The sequence below is a fragment of the Tachypleus tridentatus genome, chromosome 4 (assembly GCF_004210375.1).
Source record: "Tachypleus tridentatus isolate NWPU-2018 chromosome 4, ASM421037v1, whole genome shotgun sequence".
Taxonomy (NCBI): Eukaryota; Metazoa; Arthropoda; class Merostomata; order Xiphosura; family Limulidae; genus Tachypleus; species Tachypleus tridentatus.
The window spans coordinates 117,277,809-117,297,193 of record NC_134828.1 but is presented as its reverse complement, the minus strand read 5'-3'; the positions used below and the strand labels follow the sequence as shown (position 1 = coordinate 117,297,193).

The window sequence follows — 19,385 nt, the reverse complement described above, 5'->3', positions numbered from 1 at the left end:
TCTCCATAAGCTTTTGAAACAGAATCTTTCTTAAATAGACAACATAAACATTCATATCCATTACACTGGTTTTAAAATTTTCTAAAACAGATTTCATAAGATAATACACGAGCTTTTCCTACCAAGTATTCGAAAAAGCTGCCCCAAAACATGTAAATATATTTTCTAATTTAGACAGTTGTTCCAAAAGAAAACTAAGCTGACAAGAACGATTACTTAGACGAGACGTGAGAGTGGTAAAAAATGAGTAAAACAGTGACGAATAAGGTTACTGTTTTACCATGGAATAATATGATTTCCCGTCACTTTATAACGCCTCCGCGACTGAAAGGAAGAACGTGTGTTGTGTGGCAGGGGATTCTAACGCGCGACCCTCACACTACGAATCGAGCGTCCTAAGGACGTGGCCATGCCGGGCCTCGTACGCTGTTGGAGCTGCAAAACATAAAATTTATTTTTAATAAATTAATGTTTGCTAACTGTGCAACAAATTTTCTTTAAACAGTCCGTGTTGGTATTTATTGTAGGCTCAACAATATAAATATTCATTTTTTGTGCTAATTCAACAGTCATGTTTAAATATCTCATTCGGTACTTACCTCAAATTACCAGTATTTAAATAAATATCAATTTATACACACACACCCCTGTCGACAAAATCGTGCACATAGGGAGTATGTTTACCAAGCGCGGGTAAACGGCAGGAGTAACTATGACTCTCTTAAAAATCGACAGCCAAATGCCTAGTCATGTAATTAGTGACGCGCATGAAAGGATTAACGAGATTCCCACTGTCCCTATCTAATATCTAGCGAAACCACAGCCAAGGGAACGAACTTGGAGAAATCAACGGAGATAGAATACAATTTTTTAGCAGCTTAAAATTGGTATTTTAAGAGTCTGACCTCACTGACTAAACGGCCTTAACAGAGGCACATGTATAGAGTTAATCGCACTGATTCACATTCTACTAAATATATCTCCACCAAACTTTGGTAAGCTGGTCTTTAGATTGTACTTACTGTCTGTTTTATGCAAGTTACTAATAACTGATTAATTTTGACCTAATTAGTGAGGTAATTAAATTCAGGATATGTTTTGATACAGAGATGTATAATGTTACGTTTATTATTGTAAGGTCACAATTCGAGCACTCCTCTGACTGGTACGTAACAAATGTTTCTGTCTGGTTATTATATAACGAATGTTTTTAACTCATTAGTACGTCACGGATATTTTTATATGAGTGGTAAGTAACGTATGTTTTCATTTGACTGGTACGTAACGGTTTGTTTGGCCCCCCGATAGCGGTATGTAGACAGCGGTATGTCTCCGGATTTACAACGCTAAAATCAGGAGTTCGATTCCTCTCAGTGGGCTGAGCAGATAGCCCTTTGTGGCTTTGATATACGAAAAACACACACGCACGGTTTGTTTGTTTTTGAATTTTGCACAAAGCTACACGAGAAATATCTGTGCTAGCCGTCCCTAATTTAGCAGTGTAAGATTAAAAGGAAGACAGCTAGTCATCACCACCCATCGCCAATTCTTGGGCTACACCTTTACCAACGAATAGTTGGATTGAGTTGAAAGGGCGAGCTTGTTTGGTGTGACGGGGATTCGAACCCGCGACCCTCGGATTACGAGTCGAGTGCCTTAACCACCTGGCCAAGCCGGGCTGGGTCGTGTGGGAGCCAACGTGTTAAGAACCCAGTTTATAAAATGTTCAACTCCCCCTTTGTAAATGTTGTTGTATACTTAATAAAAACGTAATTAATTGAATGTTTTAATTATTTATATTAACACCTTGAATTCTAACCTTTTAATAAATTACTTATCTAAAAAAAACTAATTATTTTTTATTTATTTCTAAACATCCCGGTCTTTCAGCATATTAAAATGTTTTGTTAAAATTCATTTCATGAACTAATCTCAGTTTTAAACGAACCATTAACTCTATACTGAATCCCTCTACCAGTGGTATCGTCCTGGTTACGATAGATAATTAAAATATTAACATATATTCTTTCTACAAGCTTCCACATGGACGCTCAAAAGTACATTATTTTCATTATGCTTAAAACTCTTGTACAATTAGCAACGTATAAATTATAAATACTCAATATTGACTAGTTATTATTTTTATTACAGCAGAAGCAATAATAAAAACATATTTTAACCAAAAACTCGTTAAATTAGCACATTCTATATATGTAGTTCTCTAATGGGTCAGCGGTAAGTTTACAGATTCACAATGTTAAAATCCGGGGTTCGATTACTAACGATTGACAATGTGCTGACAATAATCAAAACTGTTTTTCTATCATCATATATAAAACGTTTCGCTACAAAACATACTTTCACGTGTGGTTACTGATATTCCAACATGTAATGTTTAAACAAATTCTAGATGACATGGTAACCTCCTTTCTTTCGTATCGTCTCTATGGATTAAAAAGGTTACCAGGTGTCTTTAAAAACATTACAGTATTATTTCCACTAATTATTTAACATAGCATTTTACCTACGAAGCAACATTGTCACAAACAGATATGCTGGAATTTCACTGGTTTAATTGTAGATGTGACAATTATAGTTCATATAATTTCACTATAATTGCACTATAACTTCTGATAGACTGAAAGTAAACATTCTTTTCAAGGCTGGTTTACAGATGGCTTCACCAGATGCGTCACTTTCCTTTTAAAAGTATTTACAAAAAGTCTATGTATCACGATTCAAGCATTTCAAACTTTCGACGAAGTCTTCCGTTAAACTCTGTCAGACTTGTTTATCAAGAGAATCTTAGACAGATCGGGTGACCCTATGGTTAATAATAAAAAAAGACTACCTGATGACAAGATGTGTTGATAATGAAGGCCATTTTCTGACGAACTATCATGGGGATATCGTTATAAAACACATACTGACATTATAAAATTAAAACCTCAATTATACATGAAGCTTTATATTTGACAACTGGTAGGAACAGAGCATGCGATTAATGCAACAAAAATAAGTAGGTAAACAGATTAGCGTCGAACAAACTCACTGAAAGTATTACAAACAGATTAACGTTGAACAAACTCACTGAAAATACTACAAACAGATTAGCGTTGAACAAACTCACTGAAAATATTACAAACAGATTAGCGTTGAACAAACTCACTGAAAATATTACAAACAGATTAGCGTTGAACAAACACACTGAAAATATTACAAACAGATTAGCGTTAAACAAACTCACTGAAAATATTACAAACAGATTAGCGTTGAACAAACTCACTGAAAATATTACAAACAGATTAGCGTTGAAGAAACTCACTGAAAATATTACAAACAGATTAGCGTTGAAGAAACTCCCTGAAAATATTACGAATAGATAAGCGTTGAACAAACTCGCTGCAGTTTATTACGAACACATTAGCGTTGAACAAAGTCACTGAATATATTACGAACAGATTAGCATTGAACAAACTCACTGAAATATTACGAACAGATTAGCGTTGAACAAACTCACTGAAAATATTACAAACAGATTAGCGTTGAACAAAGTCACTGAAAATATTACGAACAGATTAGCGTTGAACAAACTCGCTGCAATTTATTACGAACAGATTGGCGTTGAACAAAGTCACTGAAAATATTACGAACAGATTAGCGTTGAACAAAGTCACTGAAAATATTACGAACAGATTAGCGTTGAAGAAACTCACTGAAAATATTACAAACAGATTAGCGTTGAAGAAACTCCCTGAAAATATTACGAATAGATTAGCGTTGAACAAACTCGCTGCAGTTTATTACGAACACATTAGCGTTGAACAAAGTCACTGAATATATTACGAACAGATTAGCATTGAACAAACTCACTGAAATATTACGAACAGATTAGCGTTGAACAAACTCACTGAAAATATTACAAACAGATTAGCGTTGAACAAAGTCACTGAAAATATTACAAACAGATTAGCGTTGAACAAAGTCACTGAAAATATTACGAACAGATTAGCGTTGAACAAAATCACTGAAAATATTACAAACAGATTAGCGTTGAACAAAATCACTGAAAATATTACGAATAGATTAGCGTTGAACAAACTCGCTGCAATTTATTACGAACAGATTAGCGTTGAACAAACTCGCTGCAATTTATTACGAACAGATTAGCGTTGAACAAAGTCACTGAAAATATTACGAACAGATTAGCGTTGAACAAAGTCACTGAAAATATTACGAACAGATTAGCGTTGAACAAAATCACTGAAAATATTACGAACAGATTAGCGTTGAACAAAGTCACTGAAAATATTACGAACAGATTAGCGTTGAAGAAACTCACTGAAAATATTACAAACAGATTAGCGTTGAAGAAACTCCCTGAAAATATTACGAATAGATTAGCGTTGAACAAACTCGCTGCAGTTTATTACGAACACATTAGCGTTGAACAAAGTCACTGAATATATTACGAACAGATTAGCATTGAACAAACTCACTGAAATATTACGAACAGATTAGCGTTGAACAAACTCACTGAAAATATTACAAACAGATTAGCGTTGAACAAAGTCACTGAAAATATTACAAACAGATTAGCGTTGAACAAAGTCACTGAAAATATTACGAACAGATTAGCGTTGAACAAAATCACTGAAAATATTACAAACAGATTAGCGTTGAACAAAATCACTGAAAATATTACGAATAGATTAGCGTTGAACAAACTCGCTGCAATTTATTACGAACAGATTAGCGTTGAACAAACTCGCTGCAATTTATTACGAACAGATTAGCGTTGAACAAAGTCACTGAAAATATTACGAACAGATTAGCGTTGAACAAAGTCACTGAAAATATTACGAACAGATTAGCGTTGAACAAAATCACTGAAAATATTACGAACAGATTAGCGTTGAACAAACTCACTGAAAATATTACGAACAGATTAGCTATACAAGGGCTATCTGCGCTAGCAGTACCTAATTTTGTAGTGTAAGACTAGAGGGAAGGCAGCTAGTCTTGACCACCCACCGCCAACTCTTGGGCTCCTCTTTTACCAATAAATAGTTGGATTAACCGTAACATTATAACGTCCCCACGGTTGAAAGGATGAATATGTTTGGTGTGACGGGGATTCGAATCTGCGACCTTCAGATTACGAGCCGTGTGCCTCAACCACCTGGCCATGCCGGGTCTAACATCAGTCGAGAACCTTAACCCACCTGGCCATGCCGGGCCTAACATCAGTCGAGAACCTTAACACATCTGGCCATGCTGGGCCTAACATCAGTCGAGAACCTTAACCCACCTGTCCATGCCGGGTCTAACATCAGTCGAGAAACTTAACCCATCTGGCCATGCTGGGCCTAACATCAGTCGAGAACCTTAACCCTCCTGTCCATGCCGGGTCTAACATCAGTCGAGAAACTTAACCCATCTGGCCATGCTGGGCCTAACATCAGTCGAGAACCTTAACCTACCTGGCCATGCCGGGCCTAACATCAGTCGAGAACCTTAACCCATTTGGCCATGCCGGGTCGAGTTAAACATTATTGTTTTTCTAATTTGATGAACATTTGTCCTTCTTTAAAGAGCTTCAATAAGATTCTAAAAGAACCACTTAAAGTTAATTAAATAGTCTAAATATTAAATTTAAACAACAATTAAGTCAACGAGTTCAAACAAAGGTTTGAAATTGTAATTGGCATATCTGATAGGTTTACAGACATGCATGAGGAACAAGTAATGGAAAATAACGAAAAAGAATCCTATGTCTACATGGTTTACAGAGATAGACAAAAAAGTTATTGTTGAAAAATAGACTAGAATCTCACCACTGACCCAGTTGTCTTAGAATAGTGACATTCTGAATAACAACAGGCCATGTAATCTAGTTTTATTCACACATAAGAGAGGGAGAAAAACAGAGACTAAAAACAGTCAAATTCACAAAAGAAAAAGGTCTAAAGAATGTATTTCGCAAAGTTGTGATGAACACTTTTAAAACATAAATGTAAGATTTGTCTTTACAAAACACAATAAACATTTTTAACATCTAGAGCAAGACTTTATCATCATGTTAAACGACACCGACATTAAAAGAATGTAACTTATTAACACTGAGACTCAACACACGCCACTACTTGTCACCTTAAGCGTTAATACTCGCATTTGGAAACATGTGTTCCTATTAAACACAAAGAATGTAGGTGTATGAAAAATTGACATCAAATCGAGCAATGCTAAACATGCAACATGAAAGCACGTTTTAATACGGTTACATTAACACGGGCACTGCCAAACATGCAACATGAAAACATATTTTTGATACGATGATATTAACATGGACACAACTAAACATGCAACATGAAAATATATCTTTCAATGGGTTATTATTAAAATGGGCACTACTAAACATACGACAGGAAAACATATATTTTAAATTTCATATCTTTTAATGTGCTAACATTAACATGGACACTACTAAACATAGAACATGAAAGTACATTTTAATGTGCTAACACTAGCATGTGCACTGCTAAACATACAACATAAAAGTGTATTTTAATGTGTTTATATTAACAAGGACACTACCAAACATACAACATGAAAGTATATTTTAATGTGCTTATATTAAACATACAGCATGAAAGTATATTTTAATGTGCTTATATGAACATGGACACCACTAAACATACAACATGAAAGTATATTTCAAATAGCACTCTTTATAAAAACTTTTAAAAGCTAACCATAAACATAAAATAACTAAAGTTCTTCCCTAATCGTACTTCGTTTAAAATCTTTATTTAAACTTCAATATAATCGCTGTTTAAGCACAATGTACCATCTCAATAACGCATGTACAGACTGAGAAGGCTTAAGTTGTGTATTCTTTGAAATTCATTTTCGGCCCGGCATGGCCAAGCGCGTAAGGCGCGCGCGACTCGTAATCTGAGGGTCGCGGGTTCGCATCCCCATCGCGCCAAACATGCACGCCCTCCCAGCCGTGGAGGCGTTATAATGTGACGATCAATCCCACTATTTGTTGGTAAAAGAGTAGCCCAAGAGTTGGCGGTGGGTGGTGATGACTAGTTGCCTTCCCTCTAGTCTTACACTGCTAAATTACGGACGGCCAGCACAAATAGCCCTCGAGTAGCTTTGTGCGAAATTCCAAACAAACAAACAAAACAAACAAAATTCATTTTCTCCGAGATTTCTGTGGATAATTTTAACCACGTGAGTTTACAAGTTCTATTTATAAAACGTATTATTTTTGTCATAATTTTCCTATTGTTTAAAAAAAGCTAACTTATATGAAACGTTGTTTGCGTCTGATTATACAAGAAATAAACACAATTAAAATATAGATCTAGGGAAATCGGATGCTTTCTTTTTATGGCCTCTAATTTTCATTAATGATCTCGTGTGATCTTCAGTGGAACCTGTTTTGTGTATGATATCACTTGTTAAAAGACACGGGCCTCTAGCAATAACGTATGACGAAAGATAAACCCGATGGATAATGAACAATCATGACAAACTAGCTTACACATTATCTTGCGAACAGAAGATTGCAAAATCAAACCCAAATTATCTCTTTAAGTGTATTTGTATACTTTAACTGTTATCAAAACAATTTAGGGAAAAAAATTCGCTGAATTTATTACTTAGTTTTGAATTATTCGACAATCAGTTATCACCCACAGTATTGTTTGTTAAATCTTTATTTTCCTAAATATCATGCAACCCAGTGGATCGGCGGTAAGTTTACAGAGTTACAAACAATGCAAACATCCGGAACTTAATTACTTAAGTTAAATAGTGCACACAGTTAAATAGTGCACATAAACCTCATTGTGTAGATTTTCGCTATAAAATAACAAAAGGCCTGAAAATAATAGAGCTAAATTTATAAAGAAATTCATTATATTTATTTATATATTTTGTTCGTACCAGAATTCTGAACATATTCAGTGTTTCCTTAAAAAAAGCTACAAAAATATTTAGTTTTGTTCTTCGTTCAATACAAGGTGTCCATGAAGTCCTTGTCCAGTTTGAACTTTTAATAACTTCTCCTCTATACAAGGTATAACAATCTGAAAAGCGAAAAAAGGGAATTTATTCAGAATTTCAATAAAAATGTTAATGATGGATTTGTTCGAAGTTCCTTCTTTTATTTTCCAGAAAATAAAGCCTTTATTATACTGAATGGCCACCTAGTTTCCAAGACTTGTCCTCATTAGATTTTCTTCTGTGGGGACACGTAAAAACGGAAGTGGTATTCAACAAAGCTTTCCTCTCTAAACGATCTTCATACCAGGATGACAAATATGATCAGTGATGTAACTCACACACAACTCTTCCTCTATAAACGATCTTCATACCAGAATGACAAATATGATCAGTGATGTAACTCACACACAACTCTTCCTTTCTAAACGATCTTCATATCAGGATGACAAATATGATCAGTGATGTAACTCACACACAACTCTTCCTTTCTAAACGATCTTCATACTAGAATGACAAATATGATCAGTGATGTAACTCACACACAACTCTTCCTCTATAAACGATCTTCATACCAGAATGACAAATATGATCAGTGATGTAACTCACACACAACTCTTCCTTTCTAAACGATCTTCATACAAGAATGACAAATATGATCAGTGATGTAACTCACACACAACTCTTCTCTCTAAACGATCTTCATACTAGAATGACAAATATGATCAGTGATGTAACTCACACACAACTCTTCTCTCTAAACGATCTTCATACCAGAATGACAAATCTGATCAGTGATGTAACTCACACACAACTCTTCCTTTCTAAACGATCTTCATACCAGAATGACAAATATGATCAGTGATGTAACTCACACACAACTCTTCCTTTCTAAACGATCTTCATATCAGGATGACAAATATGATCAGTGATGTAACTCACACACAACTCTTCCTTTCTAAACGATCTTCATACCAGAATGACAAATATGATCAGTGATGTAACTCACACACAACACTTCCTCTCTAAACGATCTTCATACCAGAATGACAAATATGATCAGTAATGTAACTCACACACAACTCTTCTCTCTAAACGATCTTCATATCAGGATGACAAATATGATCAGTGATGTAACTCACACACAACTCTTCTCTCTAAACGATCTTCATACCAGAATGACAAATATGATCAGTGATGTAACTCACACACAACTCTTCTTTCTAAACGATCTTCATACTAGAATGACAAATATGATCAGTGATGTAACTCACACACAACTCTTCCTTTCTAAACGATCTTCATACTAGAATGACAAATATGATCACTGATGTAACTCACACACAACTCTTCCTCTATAAACGATCTTCATACTAGGATGACAAATATGATCAGTGATGTAACTCACACACAACTCTTCTCTCTAAACGATCTTCATACCAGAATGACAAATATGATTAGTGATGTAACTCACACACAACTCTTCCTTTCTAAACGATCTTCATATCAGAATGACAAATATGATCAGTGATGTAACTCACACACAACTCTTCCTTTCTAAACGATCTTCATACCAGAATGACAAATATGATCAGTGATGTAACTCACACACAACTCTTCCTTTCTAAACGATCTTCATACCAGAATGACAAATATGATCAGTGATGTAACTCACACACAACACTTCCTCTCTAAACGATCTTCATATCAGGATGACAAATATGATCAGTGATGTAACTCACACACAACTACAGATGTGTTCGGGAAACTTCAAAACCGCGTTCGGCTTTGTATCCAAAACGATGGTGGACATGTTGAAGTTAACATTCTCACAATTAAATTTTGAATAATTTCCTCTTTTCTATTTGATTTTACAAATTATTTACCTTATATAGAAGTGAAGTTATTAAAGATTCAAACTAAACAAGGACTTCATAAACACCCTGTATATACAGTCTTGGCCAAAAATGTTTCCATATTTTGTAATAAATAATATTATATTATTACTTAGTGCTGTTAAATTGGAAAAAAAATGTTTGTTATATTAAACATCTACATATGTAATTTGTATGAAGATATAGAATATATAAACATCGTGAGCGATTGATTAGATCGTCTAACAATTTTATAAGAAACCTGCAGAAAATTTGTAATTCATTATTTTACCTCTCATAAAAAACCTTACCGATACATAAATAATGACAAACTATAACATCAAATTATTATAAATAGCATCTGTAACCCTATATCAGTTCATATTCAAATATTCAGTACTTGGTTGGTCCTCCTTCTACTCTAATAACCTTTGTAAGGTGATGTGGCATGCTGTCAATAATGTTATTGATGTAACACATCGTGATTTCATTCCGACTTAGCTACAGTAGCTGGTTTAAAGTCGTGGTTAGCAACTGTTAGGCTCGGTTCTGTCCATCAGTTCTTAAAGAGATTACAATCTGGAGACTTCACTGATCATCACAGTCTTGTGACGTCCTTCTGGTCGAGATAAGTCTGTACATTACCCACAACGTGACTTTGTCATCCTGGAACACAAAGTTGTTGTCAAACCTTGCCCACTATATGGCAGAAATATCATCTTTATGTAGGAGGAGCAACTGACGTTTTATTGAAGGATATGAATTCTACCATCAGCTTATCAAGCCTGGAACAGGACTCATCTGAAAAGATGACATATCACCAGTGTCCTAACTTAAGTTAGCATGCTGTATTACCCAAGTAACACAATTTTGGCGGTTAATTCTGGTCAACTTGAGTTTACAGACAACTCTTATTGCAAAATAGCTTTGTTTGGTCAGTCTTCTGTTCACTGTTCTTTTGGATACCCTGAAATAAATGTGTTCATGCCATTTCTGTCGTGAGATGTTGAAAGACTTCTTTCGACCTAAACTGGATAATTAACCTGTTCAAAACACGGTCATTCTGGATAGCAGTTCTTCAGCGTCTGCCAGTAAATACTCCTAGAACAATGTTTCCTGTAGTCCTGTAGTACTTACATTTACATCATTTCGTTTATATTACACTTACACAGGCCTAAAGATTTTCTTACATTTTCCTCTTCTTAATCACAATAAATAATTTAAAAATGCAGATAAAGTCCTGTATCAAGATTACGAAAAAATATATATTGTCTCTTCTTATCTCCTACTTTCTCAGAAACTCTGTAAAACATGTTATCTTTGTTTCTACTCCTGATCGAACAACAAAAAATAAACTTAAACTAATATTTGGCAGATGTGTTCACAACATTTGTCAACCTTAACGACCAAAGATAATCAGTAGATTATTACAGATGAAAGCCAATTTCTTCATAATTTAAGAAGAAAACTAAATACAACAATTAATTATAGAACTATAACACAAAGTTCTGTTTTTGTTTAGTTTTTTTACAACTCTAGGCCTATTGGTTGATTTTATTCCATTAATGTTAGCCGAGTAACTAATAGTATTGTATTTTTTAATCTAAATTTTAAAAAAAGTCATTAAAGCTAATAAAACACAACTCCTTTATTTCTATCAGATATCAATTAATTCATAAACTATTTATATTTCTTATTTTAAAGCAGTGAACGATCTGGTGATAAAGGGGCTTAAATCGTCATCTGTTATCAAATCCTGCCACTATGGGGCGCTATAGATGACGATTAATCCTACGTTTTGTTTGCAAAATACTAGTCCAAGAGTTGATGGTGGATGATGTTGACTGCCTTCCCTCTAATTTATAATTTATGGACAGTTTGTGCAATTAATCCTTGAGTAGCTTTTCGTGAAACTCAACAAATAAACAAACAAACGTCAAAGAAAGACTTACTTCACAGAGACGGCCTGGACTAGCCATAAACTGGTAAGATTGACCAAAAGTTTTTAGTTGCAGATATAGGCATGGTTGATAAATTCATATTAATAATTTGCTGTGTTTTCACCGCCATGAATTTATCATCAGGGTTTGTTCTTTCACCTTATAAATGGATAAAACTATTTCATCATTAAAGTTGTCGTAACATTTGAATTTGATTTAACATACCTAGTTTTTAATAAGGTTAACTGGTTGAAATTTAATATTCAAAGAGAGAATATGTTAATTTTTTCCTACCTTTTTTAATGACAGCGTTCATCATAGAATATTATTTAATTATAAATAAGTTATTTCGTTTCGAATGCCAAAAAAGTGTTTGTTTTTTTTTACTTTCAGCAAAGCCACGTTGGGTTATTTGCTATGTCCAGTGTGGAGAATCAAACCTAGGATCTTAGCATTATAAAACCATAAAGTTACTGCTTTCCCACCAGGTTTTTTATTCGAGTGTAGTTCGAAATTGAAATCCGAATAAATTTCATTAACACAGGAGTTAAGTGATAGTTAAAAATGTTAAAAATAGTGGGTGTTTAATAAAGAACAAAGTAAAACATTCTCTCTTCTTTAGCTTCTAAACTCCGCTAGAACACTTCTACTTTTTATTGCAAATAAGTAACAGGAAGTTTTACTGATAATAAATCTACTGGAATTCATTTTTTCGACATAAACATTTTACCTTTACAAGGTTGACAAGGGACACCGCCACCAAGTACCGTTAAGTAGAAAAGCTGACCAGGTGGAATGGTCTGTGATGTCCAAGCTGTATTGGCTCTGTTGTCGGAACAGCATTCCTGATGTGAAATATTTGCTCCGAGAAAAGTCGTACAACGTCCGTTTTTGTTAACTTTAAACCAACAGTATCCCGCTGAACCGAAATAAGAAATATTATATATATATAGACACACATACATACAAAACTTGTTACATTTTAAACCAGCAGTATCCTGCTGAACTGAAATAATATATATAAACTTTTTATTTAAATGTTAACAAGCAGTATTTTGTTAAATGGTAATAAGAAATATATATACATATACAAACTTGTTACATTTTAAACCTGCAGTATCCCACTGAACCAAAATAAGAAATATTACTATCCACAGAGAGAATAGGGTGATACTGCACACAACAATTTCTACCCGGTTCCAATATTTACAAAATGGGATTTTCGTGCTGCGAGGAGAAATGTGGAGAATGACCCAGAACAAACAATCTTTATAGGTACATATGTGGTCCAACACTACAAGAAGTTATATTCACAACATATGTTTCACACCATTAGATGTTTTGTTCGTAACATGTATTAAACACCATCAGATGTCATCTTCATAACATATGTCCAATACCATCAGACATTATGTTCATAACATAAGCTACAATGACGTAGTAGTTATATGAAAGTCTTTTCTCAACCTGAGTAGAATGTACATCAACATTGATAAGACACTATAATAGTGTTTCTAACGAGTCCAGATTTACACAGTTCTTGGATGGAGAATGCACCTTGGTTTGTTAAGTATCCTCCCAGGAATCGTCTACAAGCAAATACAAAATACGGTGGTATTTGTGCTGTGATATGCTGTTTTATATGGAAAGGTGCTTGATGCACCACAAAACAATGTGCTCCTCAACCAACTTACCAGCTAAGACAGTGTCTTTAACATATGTTCCTACACTAGACCAATCCCTCGTAGCCAATTACCGGATCGATATCGGTCACATTTGTCGATCTTTGGATGTTTCTTGTCCCAAATAAGCAAACCTTAGGAACAGCTTTATTCAAACTGTAAGAGTGTGGTTCAATTCCACACGTTCAAAATCTCAGGTCCTATAAATACAACGTGTAACATTGTTTTTACCTTACATAATAGTATGGCGTGACAAGTGACCTATTGGCTGCCCTTCCTATAAATTAATTAAAATAAATAAATAATCTAAAAGCCAGTCCTGAGCATTCGTATACTTATCAGGTTTTTCTTAATGTCACTTAAGTTTACTATCTCCACATCCGAAAGCAGCCCATTCCAATGGTCAAATGCTCTTTTAGAAAAATGGGACATTCTCAGCTGAAGATGACTCCTACCCTGCCATCAACACAATCATTATTCCTTTACAATATTAAACACCTAAATCAAATTCCTCCAACTCGTCTTTTTTCAAGAGAAAATAATTTTAAGATATCAAGCTCTTCATCTCATAAGCAATTCTAATAACCCTCCTCTGAACCCTTTCCAACAATTCAATGTCCTTTCTAACGTAATGAGCCCAGGACTGATACAAAATATTCTAAATGTGGCATAACCAGTGACCCATTGAATGAAATAATAACCTCTTTAGTGTATTCAATATTTCTGTATGAACAACTTAAACTCTTGTTTGTCCTATCACTAGTAACAGTATACTGCTTGGATGGTATTAGAAACTGATCAACTATTACATCAAGATCCCTTTCTTTCATAATAATGTTAAGGTTATTTCTATCGGAATTATGATAACTTACGTGCAGTATTTTGCATTTATTATCATTAAAATCCATTTGTCATTTATTTGCCCATCTCACTAAATGATTTAAATCCTTTTGTAAACCAGCAGCATCCTCTTCACAGCTAGCAACATCCAAAACCTTAATATAGTCTGTACATTTAAGTATTTTTTTGGCCATTCCTTCATTTATATCACTGATGTATCAAAAAGAACAAAGAAAAGTGTTAAGATTTAGTCCTGTTTGGCTGATCTCCGTTTATAACAACCATCTGCTTTCTTTCATCCAGCCACACTCATACCTAGTTAGCTAACATATTGTCCACATCCACTTAGTAACCCTTTAAGAACCTCTTGCTTAAATTTAACTGTTAAAGCCCAAAAGATCGATAGTCCCACTTTCGCGATTCGTATTTATACTGCAAAGCAAGGTAAAATATGGTAAATAACACATCCACGAGGTAAAGACAACCTTGTACCCATTATTTCCTTGTGGGGTAGGCATCTATTTATTTATTGGTATACTTTGTACTTACCAAATACAACAGCATTTAACTTGTGAAATTTCTACAAATATGAATATACATTGATAGTAACTGTAAGAAAAAGATGTTATGGACTCATTACAATCTTTAGAAAGTGTCCTCTAACAAACGACTACTTGTGCCTAAAACGGACTAGACGTAGAATTATGAATAACTGATGAATCAGAATCGATCCCGTTTGAACTATCACTACCAGATGACGAAAACTTAAAGTTGCAAAATGCTTAATCGTAGCCACTGGTTGAAAGTTGAGTAACTAAGTGAAACAGTGAACAATGTTTAAAACATTCACATACCTGTTGATATGTTGCAACACAGTAACACGAAACGTGTCTCGGCGATAATTCTTATCAAACTATACACGGATATTTTTTATATTAATTTTCACGCATTTTCTATCTGAGTAATTTTCCAGAATGCTAAACATGGGTAAAACTTACTCCAGTTACATTAATAACTCTTCAGGAGCAGTTAGTATTATAATTAATAACTCTTCAGGAGCAGTTAGTATTATAAAGAACGACATTACAAACACTTATTTCGTGCTGTTTTTTATAGTCTATACCCAGTATAAGAATATTTTAATCCACTATGATAAACTACCTTAAGTAATGAAATAATGGCTGATAAACTACTTTAAGCAATGAAATAATGGCTGACAAACTACTTTAAGTGATAAAATAATGGCTGATAAACTACTTTAAATAATGCCTTGCAACATTTGACTTAAGTCTCACTGTTTGTTTTTTCCTTTCCAAGCTATACAGAGAGACTTTATCAATGTAAAGGAATCTTTTTATAGATACTTTAAGTATAAACAAAGTATCTGATTAGATATTAGGATCGTGGGGAAAGTCTTAAAGTCAAACAGTAGTATAGATAAATAAGAAGGAATTGTAATGTTAAATGATCGGGACCAGGGTGTTAAACACAACTGATACACGTCAGTTGATTAAAACATAAATTGTTATTACTAATGTTCTGTGATAAAACAAACACAAATTAGAAAGATATCGAACTAGAAAAGTCTGATACCTCAAGCACGTATGTTGATTAACTAGATCAGTGATAAACATTTGAAATTTAAAGATTAATATAATTTGACGGGAAATTTAAATGCAATGTTTCTTACCCCAAGTCTGTTTATCAGTTCTTGATTTTGGTAAATTCAATAAATTAGTCAAAAGTACCGTCAAAAATAATTTACTACATTAAGGAATCCTTGAACGTAAAATACTAAAACATACACATGAAATCTTTCTCAATACTAACGATAGTGTCACTTTTATATTTTCCTCATTCTGATGTTACGTTTGAAATGGTAACTTTCAGGTTCTGTTATAAATATCGATAGAAGATTATAAAATATAATAAGTTGATTAGTAATTTAAGTAATCATATATATAAATATATAAATATTAACGTCAATACTGTCTGTTCAGCATTACTCTCACGTGTCAAGAGAGGTGAATTAATTTTAACTTCAAAACTTTGAAACGATAGATATTTATTAACGTATAAACATTACTTCAGGGTTCACGATATTAAATGTATTGACACATAAACATTACTTCAGGGTTCACGATATTAAATGTATTGACACATAAACATTACTTCAGGGTTCACGATATTAAATGTATTGACATATAAAAATTACTTCAGGGTTCACGATATTAAATGTATTGACACATAAACATTACTTCAGGGTTCACGATATTAAATGTATTGACATATAAACATTACTTCAGGGTTCACGATATTAAATGTATTGACATATAAACATTACTTCAGGGTTCACGATATTAAATGTATTGACACATAAACATTACTTCAGGGTTCACGATATTAAATGTATTGACATATAAATATTACTTCAGGGTTCACGATATTAAATGTATTGACATATAAACATTACTTCAGGGTTCACGATATTAAATGTATTGACATATAAACATTACTTCAGGGTTCACGATATTAAATGTATTGACACATAAACATTACTTCAGAGTTCACGATATTAAATGTATTGACACATAAACATTACTTCAGGGTTCACGATATTAAATGTATTGACACATAAACATTACTTCAGGGTTCACGATATTAAATGTATTGACACATAAACATTACTTCAGAGTTCACGATATTAAATGTATTGACATATAAACATTACTTCAGGGTTCACGATATTAAATGTATTGACACATAAACATTACTTCAGGTTCACGATATTAAATGTATTGACATATAAATATTACTTCAGGGTTCACAATATTAAATGTATTGACACATAAACATTACTTCAGGGTTCACGATATTAAATGTATTGGCATATAAACATTACTTCAGGGTTCACGATATTAAATGTATTGACATATAAATATTACTTCAGGGTTCACGATATTAAATGTATTGACATATAAACATTACTTCAGGGTTCACGATATTAAATGTATTGACATATAAACATTACTTCAGGGTTCACGATATTAAATGTATTGACATATAAATATTACTTCAGGGTTCACGATATTAAATGTATTGACATATAAACATTACTTCAGGGTTCACGGTATTAAATGTATTGATATATAAACATTACTTCAGGGTTCACGATATTAAATGTATTGACATATAAACATTACTTCAGGGTTCACGATATTAAATATATTGACATATAAACATTACTTATAGTTATTTTGTGTTTCTGACTATGCTCACATCTTAAAGTTTCCTTCAGCAAGACAAATGTTTGTAATGCAAACTAGGCTTAACTGGTCATATTCCTCCCTATAATTACTGCGAATTTTAAGAGAGTCAGTCATGGCATTGGAATTAAGATTCTTGGTTCATGCTCCGTTTCAGCAAAATATACCCTTTTTATTTTGGGACTACTGATGCTTTGAAACATATCCTGCTGTTCGATTGGTCTAAAACAGCTCAAGAAATTGTGTTATGTGGTGTTGACTATCAGATCAAAATTACTAGTAATTGCATACGTATTTTTACAAAACGAATGGCCACTTTGTAAATTTATTTATTAAACTGGTTACTTTTCTAGACGTTCTTGCCGTGGTATTATTGTATTTCTACCATAAGAACTCTTGCATGTTTCCCCTTCACTTGATCAAAGGAGTAAAGAAAGGAAGAATTATTAGTGTTTCTAACCCTTCATTGTCGGCACAGATTGTTAAGAATCCAATTTAGCGAAGTTAAATTGAGTCACATTATGATGGCCCTTAAAATAACAAGATTTCTTGCCCCTAATTATAAACTTTGCCCCTCCGCCAATGGAAAAAAAAAACAACAAGAAACAAAAAACATGGTTACAGGTTCAGCTTTAAGCCTTCTTCTACAAACAGCCACGAAAAAAACAGAATATACAATTTCTAATAATTCAAGTTAAGAGACAAGAACCACTGACTGCAACTTGGCTGGACGCCAACTAATCGGTCTTGTGGCTCCTACGGCGGCAAAAAAAACAACAACATAGAGTAACCGTTTTAGTTCCAACATTCACTGTTTTCAGTCTTAGCAACATACAATATTTACACGAAATTATACTCCATAGAGATCAAAATATTCCAATTGGCAAGATAAGAAATGTGATCCGATTGTTTCAAAAAGTTATTATGTGTAGTAAAATATAGTATTTATTATCGATGTAACGTTTAAATGTTGATTTGTTTTCCTAACAGTTCGTCTGAGAAACTTGCTGCTACCAAACAGTAACATGCTATTGGCATGAATCCGTAAGTGTTACAGATGTGTACAATTCATGTATTACGGATTAAAGAGATGATACCTACGTCTAAGTTTAAAAGTTTAATGCATTTTGTTTTGGAGAGACCATGTATTGTCACTTTGTAAGTGGCAAATAAAAACTTTCCCATATGACAAGTCGTCGTTACTACGTTTTTAAGCAAGTTTCCTATGGGACACTAGACAATATTGTTAGAAGTAGTTGAATTTAATGAATATTTTGTACCAACTTGTTTGATAATATACGATCTATACAAAACCAGCAAACATTAAAATAATAAGACACAAACATTGCCACCTGTGATTGCATTCGAGCATCTAATAATAAAATTGAGATTAAAATCTGACTTTTTGAAAATTATTATAAAATAATGGTAATAAAAGTATTTATTAAGAAATAAAAACGTCGGTTTCTCAATTGTCCGTCACGTGCACAAAAATTGAAATTCAATACCCATCAAGTATTTTTTTTTTCCTTTTTTCCTTTCCTAAATACCAGACAAAAAAAACGTAATAAGCATTCGTTACGAAGTCTAGCCTTAAGGGAAACTCCGATAAGAAACTATTTCAGCTAGCCTAGCCCTTATCATTTCTCACTTTCTAACGTAATCTTATTGGTCGAGACACAATTAACTATCGAATGACTGCTGTGGGCTGAACAATGAGCGTGATTTATCTCGAGAAATTCTACTAATTGAAGTTTTTTCTACATC

The 19,385-nt window shown here is 33.5% G+C and overlaps 1 protein-coding gene and 1 long non-coding RNA gene across 3 annotated transcripts in view; one reads left to right on the top strand and one right to left on the bottom strand.

Moving 5' to 3' along the window:
- The window catches only part of LOC143249938 (follistatin-like), a 62,597-nt gene that overhangs the window by 26,522 nt on the left and 16,690 nt on the right, over nucleotides 1-19,385 (bottom strand). Inside the window, exon 2 of one of the 2 annotated variants that reach the window (XM_076500557.1) lies at nucleotides 12,561-12,749. The exons of the other annotated variant lie outside the window; for it this stretch is intronic. Within the exon in view, the coding sequence (XP_076356672.1) occupies nucleotides 12,561-12,749 (189 nt within the window). The remainder of the gene's footprint in view (nucleotides 1-12,560; nucleotides 12,750-19,385) is intronic. 2 annotated transcript variants of the gene reach the window in all.
- LOC143249939 (uncharacterized) lies at nucleotides 800-12,369 on the top strand. Its single transcript, XR_013028045.1, has 3 exons — nucleotides 800-995; nucleotides 11,595-11,875; nucleotides 12,224-12,369. It is a non-coding gene; the product is annotated as an uncharacterized LOC143249939 (long non-coding RNA).